Genomic DNA, 20,037 nt, shown 5'->3' on the forward strand with positions numbered 1-20,037 from the left:
CAAATGTGATTCTTTTCTAGCTGTTCAATTCTCAGAACGATCTTATTCTTTCTATATAATATTCTGATCTTCTTTTCTACTAATATGTAGACCCATTTACTTGTGACTAATGTTTTCATTAATCTAGGCATCACAAAATGGAACTACTTTAACTGTTTAAAGGCTTGTCCTTGAGAAACTCCACTAGCAGTCTCCTCCAGCTCCAGAATTCTTTCCTTAGCACAGACTATGTCCATACCTCATTTAACATTTCTCTAATAATCCAAGTTTTAGCTAGTAGGTTTTTAGAGATAGAGCCATATCAGAAACATTTCTGAAATCCAAACAGGAAAGTGGTACCATGGTTATCTTTTCTTAAAGGAAAACAGACAAACTGTTCTTTCACTTATGGAAAGAAGCAAGAAGAGCTCTAGGCTCTTCTTTCCTTTTGTCCTCCAGGTTTTAAAATGCAGAGATGGCAATAACTTCACTGAAATATTTAGAAAAAATACATAAAAAGCAGGTACAAAATTGAAAACAGGGAAGTCTATGAGAGAAAATACCCACACCCACACACCCAGTTCTGTCCATACACGGAGGGGCAAACTCTTTTGTGTTGACATTTCAAGGCAGGTTGGACAGAAAAAGCTTTTATAATAAACAATGTAAAGCAGAAGTTTAAGGCAGAATCTAACTTCCCACTTCAGGGAAATATAAAACATAAACAAAATAACATTTAACTCTTTTCTGACATACAAACCTTATTCCCCTGATGGAAGAAGCTGTAAAATTCCATTCATGTATCTGTTTCTGTAAAGAACAAAGAGGTATAATCAACCAGAGTTTAATCTTGACTTACTATTGAAAACAGTGTCACAGCATAGTAAGCAAAACAACATGTCTCTTTTCCTTTCTTTAACACCCCCCCCCACCCCCCAATTTCAAGTCAGATTAATGTATAGGTAAAGAAAGGCCATACATTACTGTTTTACTCACTTGAGGGAAAATGAATACAAGTGGCACATAGTAGAAGTAAAGGCCACGTTTACTCATGAATAATTAAATTTGAAGAATAAATATTGAGAAACATCACACATCCACCTAAGAGGTATTGAGCCAACATCTCTGGCCCAGGGAGCACAGGGCAAAGCAGAGGAAGGACAGCCTGTGACTAAGACTGTAGCCCTCCATAAATCTCTAGGTAATAGCTGGATCTTATTCAGGACTGCCAGATATGCACCAAGAATTTGTTCCATAAAGCAAAGTTGTGTCAGACACATTCACTCGAAGTAGTGAAGTAGAACAGTGTACGGGAAAAGAAGTTCACAGATCCAGGTAATTATGTGGTCTTCTCTTGCTCTTACATACTTCTTTTCCACACTTTGCTTCCCTACATTTTTAGACTACACCTATGTTGTTCTGATATGAAGAGATGGTGAAATACATTCCAGAATTCAAGTCTTTCAATGTAAAACTGAAATTATTTCTCATTTTTAAGTGATTACACTGTCTATAACCGTGTCTACTCCATTCCTAATCTCCTGTGCCTTATCCAATAATCCATTACACCAAATAATTAATCTCTTGACACTTATCTGTCACAGGCTGCCATTTTTTCTAGTTTCTAATCTTATAATTTTAAAATTTTAAAAACTCTTAAAACATCAAACACAATACTGGGCTTTATCTTTACTTTTTATCTTTACTTTTTATCTATCTTTGAGCTGCATCTTAATAAAAATCACACAATTATAATGAGAAATACTATGAGCAGACCAAATAACTCAAGTGCTTCTAAGAGACACAGCCAAGTGAAATCTGAACTAGAGGTCAAAACCACTTGAGTTCTAATCATGGTCCCTCCTTCTATTTTCTCTGTAAGAAGTCAACTTTCATATCTGCACAAAATAGATATTGAGGCTTGTGCATCACAGAAATGTAGCAAACTTCAAATGATTGTAAATTGCTCCAAAATCTACATGTAAAAGAGTGACTTTAAGCACAATGAATCAGCATTCATGAAACATCTGCTAGTAATTTTACCATTTCAGTGGGAGAGACATGCCACAGAGAGAGAGATCTCTCTTCAGCTTCACTGTTGATTGAAACATACGCAGGCTGGTATACTTTAGTTGGTTCTATCACCAAAACCTGAAGAGAGAGAACATTTTTCCTTAATAAAACAGCAGCTAATACACAACAGTATCTTCAGATGCTCTGATGTAGAAAATGGGTAATCTCAAAGTAAGGCCTAAAAAATTTCCAGGGGGAGAGAGAAGGACAAGACAGGGCAAGAAGAAGCTGTGTTCCTATATACAACAAAACAGTATTATCACAAGAATTTCTTAGAATGCTTTTAGGATGGTGGGTTTTTTTAATGGTTATTTTAATTTTATTTTTTTTTTAATGATGTTTTTTTTAATGAAGATTAGCAGAATATAGGGGTTTGGTTCATGCAATGAAATAACAGGCAGATAAGTATGTAAATATTGTGTTTAGAGTCTTCCAATTCTTGTTATATCCTATCCAGAAACATAAGACATACAAAACTTGTTTGGACATAACATCTTACTGGAAATCTCAGTCCATTAGTTGTTTCTTTCGTTGCCTCAAAAATTATATCTAGCCAGAAAGTCAATCTTTCTTGTCTAGAAGAATGTTCTATCGTGAGTTTCTTGAAACGCTGAATTAACATCAGATTCTGAACTAATGATTTCAAGTACCTAGAATGTATTGAATTAGTGAGTTAACAGAGAGAAAACAAAATTTGACCAGATTCTAAAACCACTTAACTGATGTATACATCCAAAAAACTAACTGCAAAATTATTTTACTTTAAAAGCTACCGTAACAGAAATTATTGTGTTGTTTTTTACAGATTTCTGGAAAGAATAGCAAGTTTAGTCAAAATCTTAAGTCATAAGCTCACATGGATGTTCATGAACAAGATCTTTGTGCAAAAGGGTATAGTTATGTGAGTAGTTACATGGTGATTAGACAGGATATTATGAGCTAGAAGACGGTCGATGAGGGAAGCAGCAGCTAGCTAAACTCTGAAAATAATGAGTCTTTTCACAATCGTTTCACAAGGAATCATCAATAATTTCCAAATTCTTTCTTGTAAAAGATGTGCTTCAATAGGATATAAACCCAAGTGATGGGTAACTTAATTTCTTACCTTCCTTCCCAAAATAAAAGCACAGTATAAAATCAAAGTTACAAGCAATCTAAGATGGAAAAATCTAGTTGTTATCCAAGTGACTACAAGATTTTTTAAATTTGTGTATTCCCCATACTTGGGCACTTGAGGTACAGCCTTCTACCACATACCACATTGGAGGTTTCAGCTTAAAAAGTTTCTCTGCTGCTTGTACTGCTTTACCAACATCATTGGCCAGCATGCTCACACTGAAGAACTGTCCCACATCCCAGTAATTGTTCATTTTTTCTAGGCTTCCTTTTCTTCCCAATAAACTGTTTAATCGTACACCTGTAAAATTTCAATTAAAAAACTTATTTTTCTATTAACAAAACACTAATAAGTGTTTTTTTAATAAGTCTATCAGTAAAAACAAATAAGACTTCATTAAGCATTAGCAATAAAAATAAAGGAAGCGAGTTTTCCCCAGAAAAAAGATGCTTCCCAACACAAAGGCTGGGTGTGCGAATAACATCCCAAATACAGTTCAGCCAGCCAGAACTCCTACCACACACAGTGATGAAAAACCTCTTGTCCTATCTGTCTGGGCTATCTGCCTCCTGATTCTCAGTGTAATTTCTGTGTCCTCAAGATCTGCATCTATTGCACAAGATCAACAGCTAGAGGCTTATGCAAGTTCACCCAAGGGTAAGGCCAGGGGGATGATTTAAAGCCACCTTTGCATTCTTTCCCTTTAAGATTCAAGCATGTGTTTCAGAAAGGATTAAATTCCAAATATAATTTTCAACTATTATCTTTCTAGGAAGAATTGTGTTTCTGCTTCTATTATATGATTTCTTTACAGACGTATAGTGGTACGTTTCAGTTAGGATCTACATGGAAGATGTGAATCTAGGTGAACAACTAGTTACTGTCGTGGTAGATCCTTCCAGGCAATACTTGCTGTGGATCTCTCAGTTCAGGGACAACAGAAGCCCTGTGCATCCTCCTCTGGCACCCCGAGGAGAGCTCGGCTACAGTCCACCCCTTCCTGTCTTTGTTCCCTGTTGGCTATGCAATGGATAATCTCTGTAGTGCAGTAAAGGCAGTTTACAGATGGTGCTGAAGTTGGTCCTTCCTTGTTCCTCTCCCATCTCTGGGACCCTTTAAAATCGGACAAGTTACTGGAAAGCTGCTCTAAAGCAACAAGGAGAATAATGGTCCTCCATGACTATTGTGTTTCAGAATGCCATCCAGGACCCGCCTCAAAAAAACCTGAACCACCTTTCTGTCTATGCAACTCATTGCTATAAGCATTTTGTTTTCTTCATAGGGAGAGACTCAAAAAACTTGTCTGTGCCACTTTGTGTGACTATTTACCTATTTTTCTCAGTTCCATTGAGCTTTCAAACTGTTGTCCTGCAACAAGTAGCAATACTGCAAGGTTAATTCCAGAATACAAAGTTGACTGGAGTTCAAATCCTTTGCGATACCTGCAGAGAAGAGTCAAGTGTATAGAAGAATTGAAATACTGCAAAGTTTTGGTAGGTATTTCAAGCTATTAATTCACTGTAAGGACTGTACTGCTAGCTGGTACCAATGGCACTCCTTGCAAGGAACGCTTGAAAGAAAGTAGCTTTTGGTGAGACAGAAAAACTTCTGCTTAGTTTTATGTCCTGCCACCTTGTGTAGTTTTATTAAAACAAAACAAACTGGTGACTGCAACACTCTTAAATACAATAGAACCTAATTTTATTATATTATTCATATGAGAAAACCAATGGAAATATTAGTCTTTGGTGCACGTTTTAAGAAAAAGCTCCAAGACCTTTGTTTTAAAGCTTCACAGTCATTAAAGGTAACTGAGACACAGCTGACAAAGGCTGAATGCCCACCACTAGCTGGTGCAGTATGAAGAGATCCATCTGATCTTCTAAGTTCACTACTACCCATCCATGTTGCACTAACCATGTTGAGGTGATTTGGGGGGAGAAAAAAAAAAAGGGGGGGGGGAGTATTTAACAGTTACAGTACAAGCCTACATTGTTAACATTATTGTACTCAGCAGTAGTTTGTATGATTATACAAACACACCTATGTGAAGAGTAGGTCAGTGAGAGCCTGTGTGCACATGCATGCCTCACTGTCTTAAGAAAATTCATAATGCAGTGTATCGATATTTTTCCCTATACATAGTAGACCATTACATTTCCTGGGGATCCAGTGTGGAATACATCCTTGCACAGATGACCAACGCAAGTCCCATGATCTCACTTGTACTTCATTTTGGCCTTGAAGCAGATTAATTGTATATTTTCTCTACAAAGACAGGAGTGAATCATTGGTGTTCCCCTCCCCAATAAAATAAGTGTATCATTCTATATTCATGATCGTCTAAAGAGAGAAGCAAGGAAACACATAACTGAAGATCTGGCGCTCAGTACACCAATTACTCAAACAGACTGTGAAAACAAGAGGTAAGCAGAATGATTATCTTCTAATTCTTACAGCTCTGCTTTTTGTAACCAGAAGTAAAAGTCTGAAAACTTTTATAAATAGATATTTTGGATTTTTTTCTATTACCATTCAATGGCATGATCACGGCTATTGGTATCTTTACAGTCAGAATCAAGAAACATATCCTTGTAGATCCTTCCACATAAGCAAAACATATCTGGAGCAGGGTGATCACAAGTCTGCAGGACTTGAAGCATAACTTGTAGTGCCTTCTCTCTGTCACCTGCATTATTTCTTCTGAAAATAAACACAGAGAATAAAATAAATGAGTTCAGATCCAAAACAGTAGTTGCAAGATGGTGGAATAATATTCTCCCCCATCTGTCCCCCAAGCCATCCATCATTACAGATTTAACTTTATATAGACTATATAAAGACTTGACTTTATTTAGATTGATGTATGATGGTAGGTTGACTGATAAAAAACAAATGTATTCTCCTATCGGGGGCTCTACTTCTAGCACACAAAAGAACTGATTAAAGCCCAGAACTCCTCCATGAAATAAATGTGCCATCTAACTTGATTTCTCCCTGTATAAGCAGACAGACTCTGCATATCCTGCAATGAGAAGCAAGTTTAGTGTTCATTCCTGACAATACTTAGAAAAGCTGGCCATTTCCAGCATTCAAGCTGACAGCTCATTCACATCTGACCAATACCAGGCAATACTAAGTACAAGAGAAGCCAGGTAAATCCTATTTTAGACAAAAGAATGGTGAAGCTCAATATGGGGCCTTTGAATTACAACAAGAATAAAAGGGCAAAACTGAACTGCATTTCTTTCTTAATTAAAATTCTTCAGATCAGAGAAAAATTTGGAAAACTAACAGCTATCATACAGCTTGTTTTGACAAATATTTAACAATGCTATCAATAAGAAATCAGTGATTAAATAACATTTTCATTCCTTATTATTATTAAACACATCAGAATTTTTGCCTCCCTTTGCTGCTTTTGTAAGTTTAGAATTCACTATTGCAAAAAGTCACTTAGAGCAAACAAACAAAAATGTCTATTTGCAAGAGTAATGCAAACACAGCTTAAGAGTTTAATAGCCTCTTCAAGACATTTTTTAATCACCAGACAGATTTAAAATATTTACCAACTCCTTTTCAAAACTGTTTACAATTTTCTGATCCCTACCCTAGGTCTCCAGGAATAGGCTTAAGCACTGTGATTACTTTGTCAGCAATACCAGTAGCAGGTAATGGTTTCCATCAAATGTATTATTTGCATGCCCTGAAAAGATTAATATTTACTGTAAAGTGGCTCAGTTCCTTAAGTAACCATCTGATGCAATAAGACCAACACCACATCTGTAGCAAAACTTCTGTGCATGTTAGGTGATGGAGAACAACTAATGAGATTAAACAGATTTGCAGCAAGTTGTGCAGGCTTTATCCTGCCTTTGATGTCACTAGCAGAGTGTAAACTTTCACAGCAAGTATCTGAACATTTTTTAAAGCATTTTTTCTTCAGATCGACTGTTGTTCTGATATTAATATTGGTCTTCTCTAATGAGCACACAAGGCGAAAGTTAGTGTCTTTTTTCAGTTTTACAAGACATAAACAAGTTTAGAAGTGCAGGGGTAAATCCACTGCACAGAGCAGCACACTCTAAACCAAACTTGTTCTGAACTAACCAGATTCTCTCAGTAATAGTACCCAAGTTTCACTGTTGTTAATAAGAACACAGAGAAAGTTGAGTAAACAGACCTTAGAACAAAATTAGGCTCTAAAAGATAAATCCAACAGGTCCTAGGTCATGTATAATGTGGTGACAGAAGTCGGCAGGTTCAAGCCTTTGCAGAAGATGCAAGAAATGCACAAGTAGTACCTAATATACAGTACTTACACATGAAAAAAAGAAAACTAAAAAATCACTGCTTCCCAGACAAGACAAATTTTGACTCAACACTGCCTCATATGAAAACAGTTAAATATTAATGATATTAAGAGGTGTTATCTACTGATTGAAAAAGCATAACTTTAAAGAAGAAATACAAAGCATAAAAGAAGACCCTGCTTAAAAGAGGACACTGTGCAGATTGAAACTTCTGGACATCAAAGGATGAACCTGTACACACCAAATACAAAACTAGGAGTTTTTCAAAGGACCAAGACCTAAATAAAAATGTACTAGAGGGTTCAAAATAAAATTAAAGGCTCCTAAAGGTAAGATAAGGAAAAAAAAAAAATCATTGTTAAAAATATATTAAATAAACAAAAGTTAGCACATGACAAGTATACACTAATCTAACAGGATATTATTAAACAAAAATCAGTTCAGATACCTTTATATTAAACTCTGTTTTTCACAACATAATTTGATGCCCATTGAGCAATACAAACCCAACATACCAATTACAATAATCTATAAATTATAATAATCTATAAATTATATATAATTACAATAATCTATAAATTTATAAAGCTATCCCCAAAAGAGAGAGCTAACCAAGGAACAAACAAACAAACAAACAAACAAACAAAAACCAACAATAGAAAAATCTCATAATTTAGGCTACAAACAACTTCTCTAAGGCAATATGAAAATATACTACTGTTGGATAATAAGCAGAACCTGTTATGCTAGACCAAGACAGATTTTTCACCTCTTCTTTCATACCCACTGTCAGATCTGCATGTCTGACATCTTATCATTTCTTTCAGGGCGTCTTGAAACAGGTCTGTGTTGTTATCAACACAGTAAAAGAGACTGCCTTAAACCCTCAAGGCAAAAGCAGAATCCCAATAAGCTGCTACAGAAAGGACCCTACCAATTCATTTTACTGCTCCTTAATTACAGGCCAGCTTGCACTCAAATACATACGTTCCTCATGGTATCACACAACTTAGTCTCTCTAGGAATGAAATACAATTTTGAAATAGGCATTTTTCATTGGAGCTCTTCAACATACAATCCATTAGCCTCTCCGTGTCTGATAAGATGCATCCTACCTTAAACAAGTCTATATACACTTGCAGTGAAAATATGAGTTATTCTTTATGGTTTGCCTGGGTTTGGGGGAGTAGTTTCTAAAAGCACTAATCACAATCTGAAAATTCTTTCAAAATACAGTTTTACCTTCACAAAATATATTTTAATGGTAAATGAGCTAGAAAAAAAAGACTACTACTACTATAATTTATTTAGAAACTATATTAAAACAAAGCACATGCCTTGGGACACCTGTTAATAATGCTATTTTTTTCCCCACTAGTTTCTTTGTTAGGACATTTTAATTCTATCCCTACAAATCCTGCCTTGCGAAAACTTCCACAGAAACCAGAGAAAAACAGTCTAAACTATGTGAACACATTAATTGCAAAAGCTACTGACAGAGAAGGAGATCTTTGAGCTATTTCTAAATACTAGGGCAATTATGCAAGTGCTCAATAAAACACTGCTAAAACACATCCCCCAACCCCTCCCCCAGCAAAATACTAGGAATGAAAAGGAAATGAAGGGAGAGTAAAAATTAAAAGCAACATGATGCCTTTTTAAAAATCCCCAGCACACTAATCTTCAGTACTATATACAGTTTTGGACTCTATTTGAAAAAGAAACTAAACCATTAGGATTAGGAAAAAAAAACATCAGAGAGAACTATCAATGGTATAGAATGGTTTCATGAAAAAGCTTCAGTTAACTAAAGCTTTTCAAAAAAAAAAAAAAAAAAAAAAAAGTTGTCCTGCAGGACACCTTTATAGCCTCTAATCACTTCCATTAGTCTCAGTGTTCTGTTGCCGGTTTAGTTTTGCCTGATAGTTTGCATCCTCCAGAAACTGCTCATTGATTCTTCTGCCAATGTGCTAATTTGCTCATTGCAGTACTGCCACATGATTTACCTGTCCACTTACTCTACCATGTTTCTTTAATCACAGAACCAATCTTCTCACTTCTCAGTCTACACAAGCTTCTTTTATCTGTCTCCCCATCCTGTCCAACTATCCACTCCTCTTTTACCTCTCTGAATCATTCTGCAGGGCTACTAGCCTGATGAAAACAGCTTGGCACATAATAAAAATAAATTTTTAAGCATGGGCATATACATACATATACTGAACAAGCAGAACTGAGGTGTGGTCAAGCTACAGTGCAACTTCAGTTCTGTTTCACATGTTCTAGTTCGCTGCTCTCCACCCCATCCCACTGCCATATTTTGTCTTAACCCAGGCTTGGAGTCAGACATTCTTATTCATGAAAGATATTCAATGCAAACACTTTCTCTGAAGCCAAGGGACAAGTTGTAAAATAGAGCAATACCGCTTCTTTCAAAAAGCACAATATATTTAAAAACTTCCTACCACTAAGTTATGACAGGATTTTTTTTCTTCTCACTCCGCCCCATCCCCACTTCTTCACACTCTCCTCTCCCTCTCAGGAAGAAGATGCTGTTCCATAACTTGGCAACTCCAGTCACTGGAATTGTGGCTTGGATTTAGAAGCCCAGAGGTACTCTATGCTGCTGAGACATGTTTGCTTATTTCCACAGGGAACAACTACACCACCAAGCAGTAGGTCCTAAAGCATATGCTCATGCTCTTTCCTTGTGTCATACTCATGGCTTCCTCCGTAGCTACTGATATTTAATGGATCCAAGATATTCTCAGATTGAAAATCCATAAACGGCTAATGGCACCAGAAACACTCCCCTCACAAACCAGTCCTATCCTCATCCACCACCCCCACAGTCCTCTAAGCCTCTCCCCATTCAAAGTACAAGACTAATTTGTTGAAGTTTGCTTCAGTTTGTTCAAGTTTTCTCTGAGTTTGTACTAATGGAGAGAGGTTACAAAAACAGCAATTAATCATCATTTGCAGAAAGCAGAATCTCTTTACAAATCTATCTTCCTTTTCCCTTCCCAAATTTACTTGACATACACAAAAATTATCACTGCTGTCTGAGGAAGTCCCTGAGCCACAAGTTGGTGGAAGCAGTGGGAATATTTAGGGAGATCTATCATTATGCATTTTCCTGTTTTCATACGCTTCCCGATGTATGTGCTGCTGATCACTGTCAGAGACAGGAATCTAGACTAGAAGGAGCCAGTAAGGCCATCTTCATGCTGTTTCTCTCCCCTACCTCTCAAACATCATCCAGAAATCATATTCGTATCACAACTTCTCACCTGGAAGAACACTGCCTTAGAGCAAAAATAAATATTTTTTTTCCTTTTTGATTTTACATCTTCTTGCTTCCCCCTCAAATCCATTGCCTTCTCTGAATCCTTCTCTCCACTGCAGTCACTATAAGGAGTTCTAGTTTTAAATATCTCTAAAATAAAAATTCTTCCTGCTTCACAGAATGGTTTTACCAGCTTTAAAGCATTAGCATGGTTAAGGAGCCAGAACTACACTCAGTGAACCAGGTCTTTGTCCAGTGATGTTAACAGGAACAGCATGGATTTCACTGGGACAAGAATTAGCTCTCTCTGAAAGTAACAGCTGATATAATCTTTTTTTTTTTTTTTTCTTTCACCTTTTTGTTCACATCTTCCCCTATATGGCTTGCTTCCATCTGTCTAGCTGGATAAGACTACACACTACAGAAAACCATATGTCAGTGAAAAGCAATTTGCTCAAGGGAATCCACCTTTGGCTTCCTTTATATTTCATGTTGATTTATTGACTTGATCTTTTATTATTTTAAGGTCTCTATAAGCAACCATTTCTTGAAGAGCAATGCACAGGGGAATAAATCAAACCATAACAAACAATTCTGAAAACATTTCCCATAGAATAGTACATTCAAAAAGAGTAATAAGCTTTTTCGACTCTATTTCTATATGATTCTTGTTTATCTTCTGATTTCAGCCCTGAAGCAGCTATCAATAATTTATTTCACATATTACAATTAAAAAAAACCCTGGTCTCACTGTCACATTGCAGAGGAAATGTCAGTGACACAATTTGGTTGGTCAGTGTAAACACAGACTTTCATAAAATAACTGGTCTTCATATACATTTGTTCATTTATTATCACGTACAATACCTTTGTTTACAGTAATATGCAATTAATAATAAAATATGCATTTTAATTTTTTTATAAAAATAGGACGCTGTTAGTTAAGTATGCCTTAACAACTCCATAACAGATGATCTGAACCGCTACTAACTGTACAGAAACCTATAACGAGAAAGATCTTTTTAAAATTTCTTAATTATTGAGGAAGACAACAACTAACTTGAATTAAAGTTATTACATTTGCACTCTCACTTAAATCAAGAATCTAATTCTTGAGTTAGGACACATGCATTGAGGCTGCAATTTGATTGTAGAACCTTCAATATTTGAAATCGTGAGCGAGGGAAACAAGACCCTAAATCGGTCTTTGAGACTGAAACTAAATTTGAAAGTCTCCAGTTAGATATGACAATGAAAAAAACAGCTTTTTTCCCCCCTCATTTACACTTCAGGTGTGTCATGAAAGCCATTCGCATAAAATGAGGAACCCCCTGATGTGTTTTTTACTAAATCTGAGTAAACTGCAGAACAGAACATTTTAAATAATCCAGTGCTTTTCAGTGGGAATAATTTCCTATGGCTACTATTATTCACAATTACTAGTGATTTTGTACTTGCACCCTGTTACATCCTTCACTTACTAATTCCCTTTTTTTATTGTTGCATTGGCATATGTTGCTTGTTAAAACTCAGCATGCTGAGTTAAATAATAGTGATTGCAGCTGCCCTCATCTTCATTTTAACTTAACTCATTTTAATGTAAGTGAAGATAGAACTTGGAAAGAGACTGAAGTTTTCACAGCTCTGGCCTCATGCTAGGGCTGGGTTTGATTTTAAAGTCCACTCTGTTCTGAACAGAATTTGGCATACCCTTTGGCCTCTGCAAGCTTCTAGAACTTGGTAACTCCAGTCCTGGTAAATAAGGCCAACTGCAAAATACTCAAACATAAGTGTACTGTGAATCATCAAAAACTTTGCCATGCAGCCCTAAATTAGTGAAGTAAGTCCTAAGCAAACAGCCAGCTGACAAGCACACTTAGCATTTGAATTAACTAAAAATATCTGTAATTTATCTACTATATATATATATACACACACTACAGCAACAGGAAATAAAATGATAAAGAACAAACGCATCTTTTTTTATTACTCTCTTAACCTGATTACAAGCAATAAAAATTCACAGAAATTGATTGCTAAACTTTTCTGTCCCACTGGTTTTGACCATGATTTGTACTGCTCCTATGATTTGCTCAATGCTTTTAGATAATTTGAAGCAATATAAAACATAGAATAGGAAATGGTTCATTTTACTCTAAAACAAGAGAAGATATTATATAAATTATTTTTTTAATGTGGTATCAGTTATTGTTTTCTACAAAAGACTTGCCAGAAAACAATAGTAGGTTTAATAAAACCCACAACACTAAGATCTTCTTTCACTGTTTGTTTGGTTTGGGTTTTTTCCCCAAATGGATCAAAAATGTAACTGTTGCTTATAATTAATCCATGCAATACTTTAAAACATTGAAATATTGTGATTCCAAACACAAAAGGCACAAATACATACATATGTGATATATTAATAAAGCATATTAAATCACTTTATATGTTCCTATCCCTTGAGAAGAGTCTTGGGGGCTTTTAATTTAAAAAAAAGGGGGGAAGAAAAAAGCTGTAATACTAAAGAACCAGTTTTAACACCATGCCATACATGCAGGTAATATCGCTACCTTCTTTTCATTAATAAAGACAGGCATAGCACTAGATATTCATGAAAGTTAACCATTAGAGGTGTATTAGTTGGATGTGTTCACACATTCAGATTCTGTAAGACATCAAATCCCAGGGTGAAAGCTTCCACAAAAAATGGATCATTGACCAGCTCCTCTGTGTGAATCTAGAAATTAATGAACAAAAGCACTCAGCAGACCTCAGTTATAAGAGCAGTACATGAAAGAGCTCATCTTGCAAGAGCCAGGTCCTAAGGGAAGCAGTATTAACTTAAGTCAATCCCTTGAACTATAGCTGTGACTCACACAGGAAAGCACAGTAGACAAAAGTAATCAGCATAGTGACATGCCAGCCGTGGCATAACACACAGGAACACTCTTTAAAACTGCAGAAACCTCAAAACCTCAGAAAAATCCCATAAATTCAGGTCATCATTACAACATAAATTTAGGCCCCATATGTGTACTTGACAATATAAAATTATACTGTGTGATCAAGGAGGGGGGGGCTTGTGTGGGTTTTGGTTGGTTTGTTTTGTTTAAAGGAAACGTGAGTGGATTTGTTCTGAAAATGTTCAAGGCTTAACTTTTGACTTTGGCCCACCACTTTGTTTCAAGGAGGCAAAAACATCTGTAGAAGCTAAATTCTGCATTCATACTGATGGAAAACTGGTCACTTATTTCAGAAAAAAACTTTTCCACGGAAGTGTTTAAACTGTTCCCAGAACACAAGGGGACTCATGCTGGTTCAGGCAAGGGATCAGTTTAATGAAACCTGTCGATAGGGAAAGCAAGTTCATGAGCAATTCATTTTGTCTTGTCTTAGCAGGGTGCTACTGGCATTGCCAAAACAAAAGACTTAATGGCATGACATTCACATGCTATTCAAAATACAAAGAATTTGAAGATAAAGAGAGCAAAGAAGCTTGCCAATTTTATTATGCACATCTAAATCAAAATATTGTAAAATAATCATCATATCAGGATATTTTACTAAGGACAAGGCATGGCCCTAGATTTTCTTACTGGAAAATTCAAATATCTTGAGTCAAATTCCTAAAATAAAAAGTTGGGACAAACTGCTGAAAAATAGGGCCAAATCCTTTTTGTTGAAACCACTTCCCAAGACATCAGTATAATATACTAAGGAGACTTGAATTTCAGAAGCTTTATAAGATCAAGCCTGCAATTTTTAGGGGTTGGGGGAAAAAAAGGTGGAAAACCATTCAATAAAAATAGTCAATAAAAATTATTATACAGTCAAGAACATGGTTTATAATTTAATTGAAGAAATGTCAAAACACTGGCTTCTACTTTAAAATACTGCTTGTATTAAAAATTTTATACCAAAAGTGCATTTTTTCCCTTTATTGTTAAACAGCCTAATAAGAAAATTTTATTTCATTAGATATGATAAACACCAGAGCAATCTGCAAATTATATAAATGGATTCTCTGTCTTAATGTATTCAGATCAAAATTTTCTGAAAGTTACACTTCAGCAAAACAAGTAAACTCAGTAGATGGTTAATCACCTAAGATTTAATTGTCCATGATATCAGGAGTGGAGAATCAAGATACCCAGTGTTCACTTCCCTACATAACTTGGATTTCGTGTTCATTCATATGCTTGGTATCAAGAGCTAAATATTAATAATTTATCCTTATATTAAAAAGGCTTCATCATCATCTAAATTTGGGTTAAGGTTCCAAACACAGGTCTAGTCATCTGTTTGAGAGATTTGGCCACTGTCTGGCACTGATACTTTTCTTCTCACAGAGGTAATTCTCATTGTAATCAATTCATTTCTCAGAACTTAATCTTTTTCTTTTATTTTTTAATAAAAAAGGCATTTTAAATAGGCTTAATTCCAGCTTTCAAGAAACACCTATAGCTAGCTGTCATAAAAGCATGGACATTAGAATTATGCACAGTATCAACTGCACCTATATTGTGTACTCCATATACTCTGTATTACTCACTACTACATTCTTTCAAAGATTGCTTCAAGCATTTTTGCCATTCCATCACTCAGATGATTAATAAACCGTCAGTTCCTTTTCAAAAAAATCACTGTTTTCTATGAACTTTCGTCTTGGCATATACTGCATTTTTTGTTCTTATGTACATGACCTTGCATATGGTTGCTCGAGAAAATTTTTTTTAGATAACACAATCTATAAAATGCTGTGAGAAAAACTGACAGAACTGACACAGTGTTATCCAATATTTTTCTGAGCAATGATTTTGCAGTTACTCTCATAAGTCTGATGAAAATATCAAATTATCATTTTCCATAAAATGCCACAGGAACTGCTTTTGTAGATCTATTATTAAGTTCTTAAACCCTTATACATATGCCATCCTGACACTGCTCGGTCCTAATTTTTAGCTAGATTGTAGGTCACAATTTTTAATAGCATATGGATTTCATTTAACCAGTTGTTTTTATTATTACATTTTATTTATATAAGAGCTGTTTTCTATTATACAATCTTAATATAAATTCTTTACTAATGAAGTAACTAATATACATAGGCACTACAGAAATCTGGAGCCAACTAGAAGAGTTCAATAATATTTCTGTTCTTCCTAATCTAGCAGTGTGCCTGTGGGTCCAGATCACCTTTCAGCCTTTCAAGGAAGCTGTATGAATGTGTATTCATGGATCAAGCAGAGCCTGTTACCTATTACTTTAATAACTCACCCATAACTATTATGCTAAACTTTTAAGACATTCAGAATGATCAGTGACTCAGAATAAACAATCTCAGCCTGACCAAGAACACATTGGTACCACTGGAGTCTTTCACAATTACTCAGGTGGCCTTTGGAACAGATCCTCAGGTTGTGGGGGATATAAATTGAAAAACAATTATTTCAAAAAGTTACAAGCTGTCCTGGTGCACAGGACATATGGGATTAAGGAAAGTTAACTATAGTGAATATCAGTGAGTGCAGAAAGGGAAAAGAATTTGGTATTATCTGCACTATAAACTTATATATAACCCCATATAGAACAGCAATAGAATGAAACTGCCTCAATCATCCTTACCGATTTAATGCAAAAGCATAATGAAATTTAATGTTGTGTTGATCCGCCAGATCACAGGTAGGAAGCATTTCCAGTGTTTCTACCAGCTTCACCATAGCATCATAGTCCTGGTATGAATTTAAAAAAAAAAGAAAAAAGAAAATAAAAGAAACTGAAAGCAGAGGAAAGCATCACTAGACTAAAATGTATCATGACTGCTAGATGGTATCTCAGGTGACTGTTCCTTGAAGGGTCAAGTGAACCAGGCACAAACTCTGTGTAAGGAATTAAACAGTGATTTTGTTTATCCATGTCAGTATCTGTCTCTTCCTCACCTCAGTGCCACTGCCCAAATTACTGAATCCCTCTGTCAGTTTGATCGATTACACTCCCAGCACCAGGAAGAGGTGATGGGTCTGGCTCTTTCAGGCCTTATTAAGGAGTTCTGATGAATGACACTTCATCAGGTCATCGCAAACTCAAGCACAGTTCATCCTGAAGTATGTCAGCCAGTTGTGCATTCATTTTGGTTTCTCAGGGGAAATCTGCTTATACACTGCTGAAGAGGCCAGCTTACTGACACCACAAATGGCTTCACATTACTTGTTTGGTCAAAACATGTTTTGAGATGATTACATTACAAGGGAAAAGACCTTTCAAAAGCATGCAGATAATCACAAGAGGCCATCAAAATGAGGTTGGATAAAGCGTTGTAGGAAAATAAGCATCTTAGAATGGAAAGTTGGGTAATTCAGGATGATGTATTCACCTGCTGCTCTCATGACCCATTTATATTTATGAAATAGCCAATTTACCTCCTGATAGAAAAAATCCATAGAATGGTTGGAAGTATATTTTAAAAGGGATGTCAAACACACAGATTGTCAGTTTGGAAATACAGTATGCAGGCAGTGTTTTAGCAAAAGCAGAATTTATTTTTAAATAAAATCAAGACAAAAAGTTGAAATTATATTTTAAAATTCTTTGAGTAACAGTTCTCAACTTGGGCACCTCTGGCCAATATGGCCAATGGTCACAACAAGTGCATTTTCTTCATTTCTTAATAAAGCTGACTTTGGGAGTGACAGAGGAAAAGGGAAAAGCAAACATCTTGCTTTTAGTAAGGAATTTTAATTTTTTTTTTTTCCTGAAGGAGGTTAAAAATTACTAAAAACAAAAGGAGGAGACTCAGGAAGTCACCTAATCCGTGTCTCTTGCTCACAGGCAAAATAAGAGTCTGAAGCCCCTTAAGTTACCCATCGAGTCAAACTTAAACACAGTAACCATTTAGTGTCAGTTTTGCATCACCGTTTAACTAACAATGAAGTATAGAAGAACAAACAAGAGACAAAATCCCATGGTAAAATAATCTGCCCTAGTGTTTAGGAACATACCTGAATATCTCTGTAAGAAAGAAGCAGGTTTATGACAATGTCAGATGACAGGACTTCAGTATTATCCATACGAAGCTTAATCCTGGCCAACTCCTTAGCCAGTTCATCTCCTTGATACTTCTCTCTAGCTTTTCTAATATCGTTTAGTAATGTTTCTTTATAATAGGCACTAAAGAAATAAAAGATAGACATATGAGAAGACTGTTAGATACTTAAGAAACATGGTTATATTTCTAAATCAAAGCATAATTTCTAATTGTAAAAATTACTATTTCCTCAGACTGAGGTGCACACTAAATGTTTCCACAATTTTCGTTATCTCATTATAAATACGCCGCCTTGTCCCACCTCAGACTATGGGGCTATGTATCAGTACATTTATAACCAGGATTGTGAGATAATTTTATCAACACAGGAAAAATGGGGCATTTCTTTGCCTCATTACTGACCATGCCAGATGTGGTACTTTGTATCTGTATCCTAAAGGAGGCAGCAATTGGAATAATGAAGAGACACAGAGAGGAAAGACCAGTGTGGTATATCAAGGAGGTATATGATTTTATCACAAAAGGAGGAAAGAGGTTTTCAAACAAACTAAGACAAAAAACAAGCCACCAAAAGCTGATTTAGTTGCAATCTGTTTGAGGAACATAATACATAATGCAGGAAGGATCTGTGTAAAAGCCCCCAGTAAGTACATCTTGTTTACACTAACATCAGTGCACAATGCAACACCAGAGCTTTTGTAGAATGCAAAATCATATATACATTATCAGTATGACAGTCATAAACTACCTGGACAGGCTACTATCTGGAGCACCTCTTGGAGTCTAGTTTGGAAGTTAGCAGATGTCACCTGAGAAGTACTCAAGTGCATACATTTTTTCATTTATAAATGAGTATGGCAAATTATTCAACTTTGCTTAGCATAATCCCTACACATAGCAAAGAAAACTAAGTTTGTCTAATACACATTATATCTAACATATAACATATATTATATGTTATAATGCACAGCAGCAAGATCACATGAGAAATATTGGAAAGCTTGTAATAGTTTACTGACAGTGGAGATTAGGCCTAATTCACCATGGACTTCCAATCTCAGGTTTCTATCCAGCATTGCCTTTTACCAGGCTAATGATAATTAATCCTTCTTGTGCTAACCAAACCAAAGGGGGGATATACTGGGTAATGTTTTACAAAAGTATCCAAATGACTTGGGAGTCTCACTTTCAAGGATGATGCAACACTTAACCTAGTTAAATTTATTCAAGCTTTGGGCACAAATGAGGGATCATCTAGCTACATCTTCCTCTTCACAGGGATCTACCACAACAGTGTCTTAATTCTGCAGCTGTACAAAATTTTTTCTCAGGCACTTCAGACTGGAAATGGCAGAGAAAAAAGAAGGATTTACTGTAGGAGTTCAGAACACAAGTATCAAACCAAAATCACTCACAAGCCTGATCATAAGTGTCAAGAGACAAAGTATACAGGTAGCTTTGGACAGCTGGTAACTTTTGTGTCATTGTGAAATGGCAAGTGATACCAAAGTTTACTACTACAAGGACCAACTGTGCTATTAGTTTCATGAGTCTGCACTGCTGAGCACAGCTTTCCTGTACACTGAACAGCTTTACTGAGCTTCTGCCCTTCTTGTCCCTTTCCTAAAAGTAGGCCTGTGTTGCCCACATGTAGCCTCCCCTCTCACTGTTTTGGAGAAGCAGGAGGCAGCCTGCACTTCAAGCCAGCGATATCGCTGTCACTGCCCAGGCAAGGTGCCAGAGAATAGCAGACCTGCCATGGGTGGAGGTGTAAGAGAAAAGCTGCATGTGGGCAGGGTGATCTATGGGATTCAAAGAGTGAGACCAGGAAAGAAAAGTTTTTTAGGCAAGACCTTCACTCAGGTGGAACATCAATGGGGAAAGAGAAAGAAACCCAAGGGCCTTCAGTACTTCCTCATGCTTCAGACACTGGAAAAAGAAAAACTAGAAGCTCAGTTTATCCCAGTATTTTCCAGAAATACAAACAAAACCAGACTAGCTGCAAAGTACTGGGTGAGCAGTTGAGAAAGTGAGGTTTCCATCTCCAGCCCCAATCCTCATAACTGCAACAGTCCCTTGCAGATGTGGTTGAACAGTATCATGTTCATTAGGTGATATCAGAAGGCTAATGTTAAAAAAAAAAAAAACAAACAACCAAAAACCACAATACCATGGAAGTTACATTTGATTGCCCATTGCTGCCATATATATGCACCTATTT

At 36.0% G+C, this 20,037-nt stretch overlaps 1 protein-coding gene across 1 annotated transcript in view; it reads right to left on the reverse strand.

Moving 5' to 3' along the window:
* Window positions 1-20,037, reverse strand: part of MAP3K15 (mitogen-activated protein kinase kinase kinase 15) — a 79,286-nt gene that overhangs the window by 28,079 nt on the left and 31,170 nt on the right. Inside the window, exons 5-12 of the mRNA XM_026849488.1 lie at window positions 17,770-17,938; window positions 16,397-16,503; window positions 5,702-5,872; window positions 4,499-4,611; window positions 3,310-3,469; window positions 2,552-2,702; window positions 2,023-2,130; window positions 740-789 (exon numbers count right to left, since the gene is read on the reverse strand). Coding sequence (XP_026705289.1) covers window positions 740-789; window positions 2,023-2,130; window positions 2,552-2,702; window positions 3,310-3,469; window positions 4,499-4,611; window positions 5,702-5,872; window positions 16,397-16,503; window positions 17,770-17,938 — 1,029 coding nt within the window. The remainder of the gene's footprint in view (window positions 1-739; window positions 790-2,022; window positions 2,131-2,551; window positions 2,703-3,309; window positions 3,470-4,498; window positions 4,612-5,701; window positions 5,873-16,396; window positions 16,504-17,769; window positions 17,939-20,037) is intronic.

Source organism: Athene cunicularia (genome assembly GCF_003259725.1).
Source record: "Athene cunicularia isolate RWA chromosome 1 unlocalized genomic scaffold, athCun1 chr1_part1, whole genome shotgun sequence".
NCBI classification, from domain to species: domain Eukaryota; kingdom Metazoa; phylum Chordata; class Aves; order Strigiformes; family Strigidae; genus Athene; species Athene cunicularia.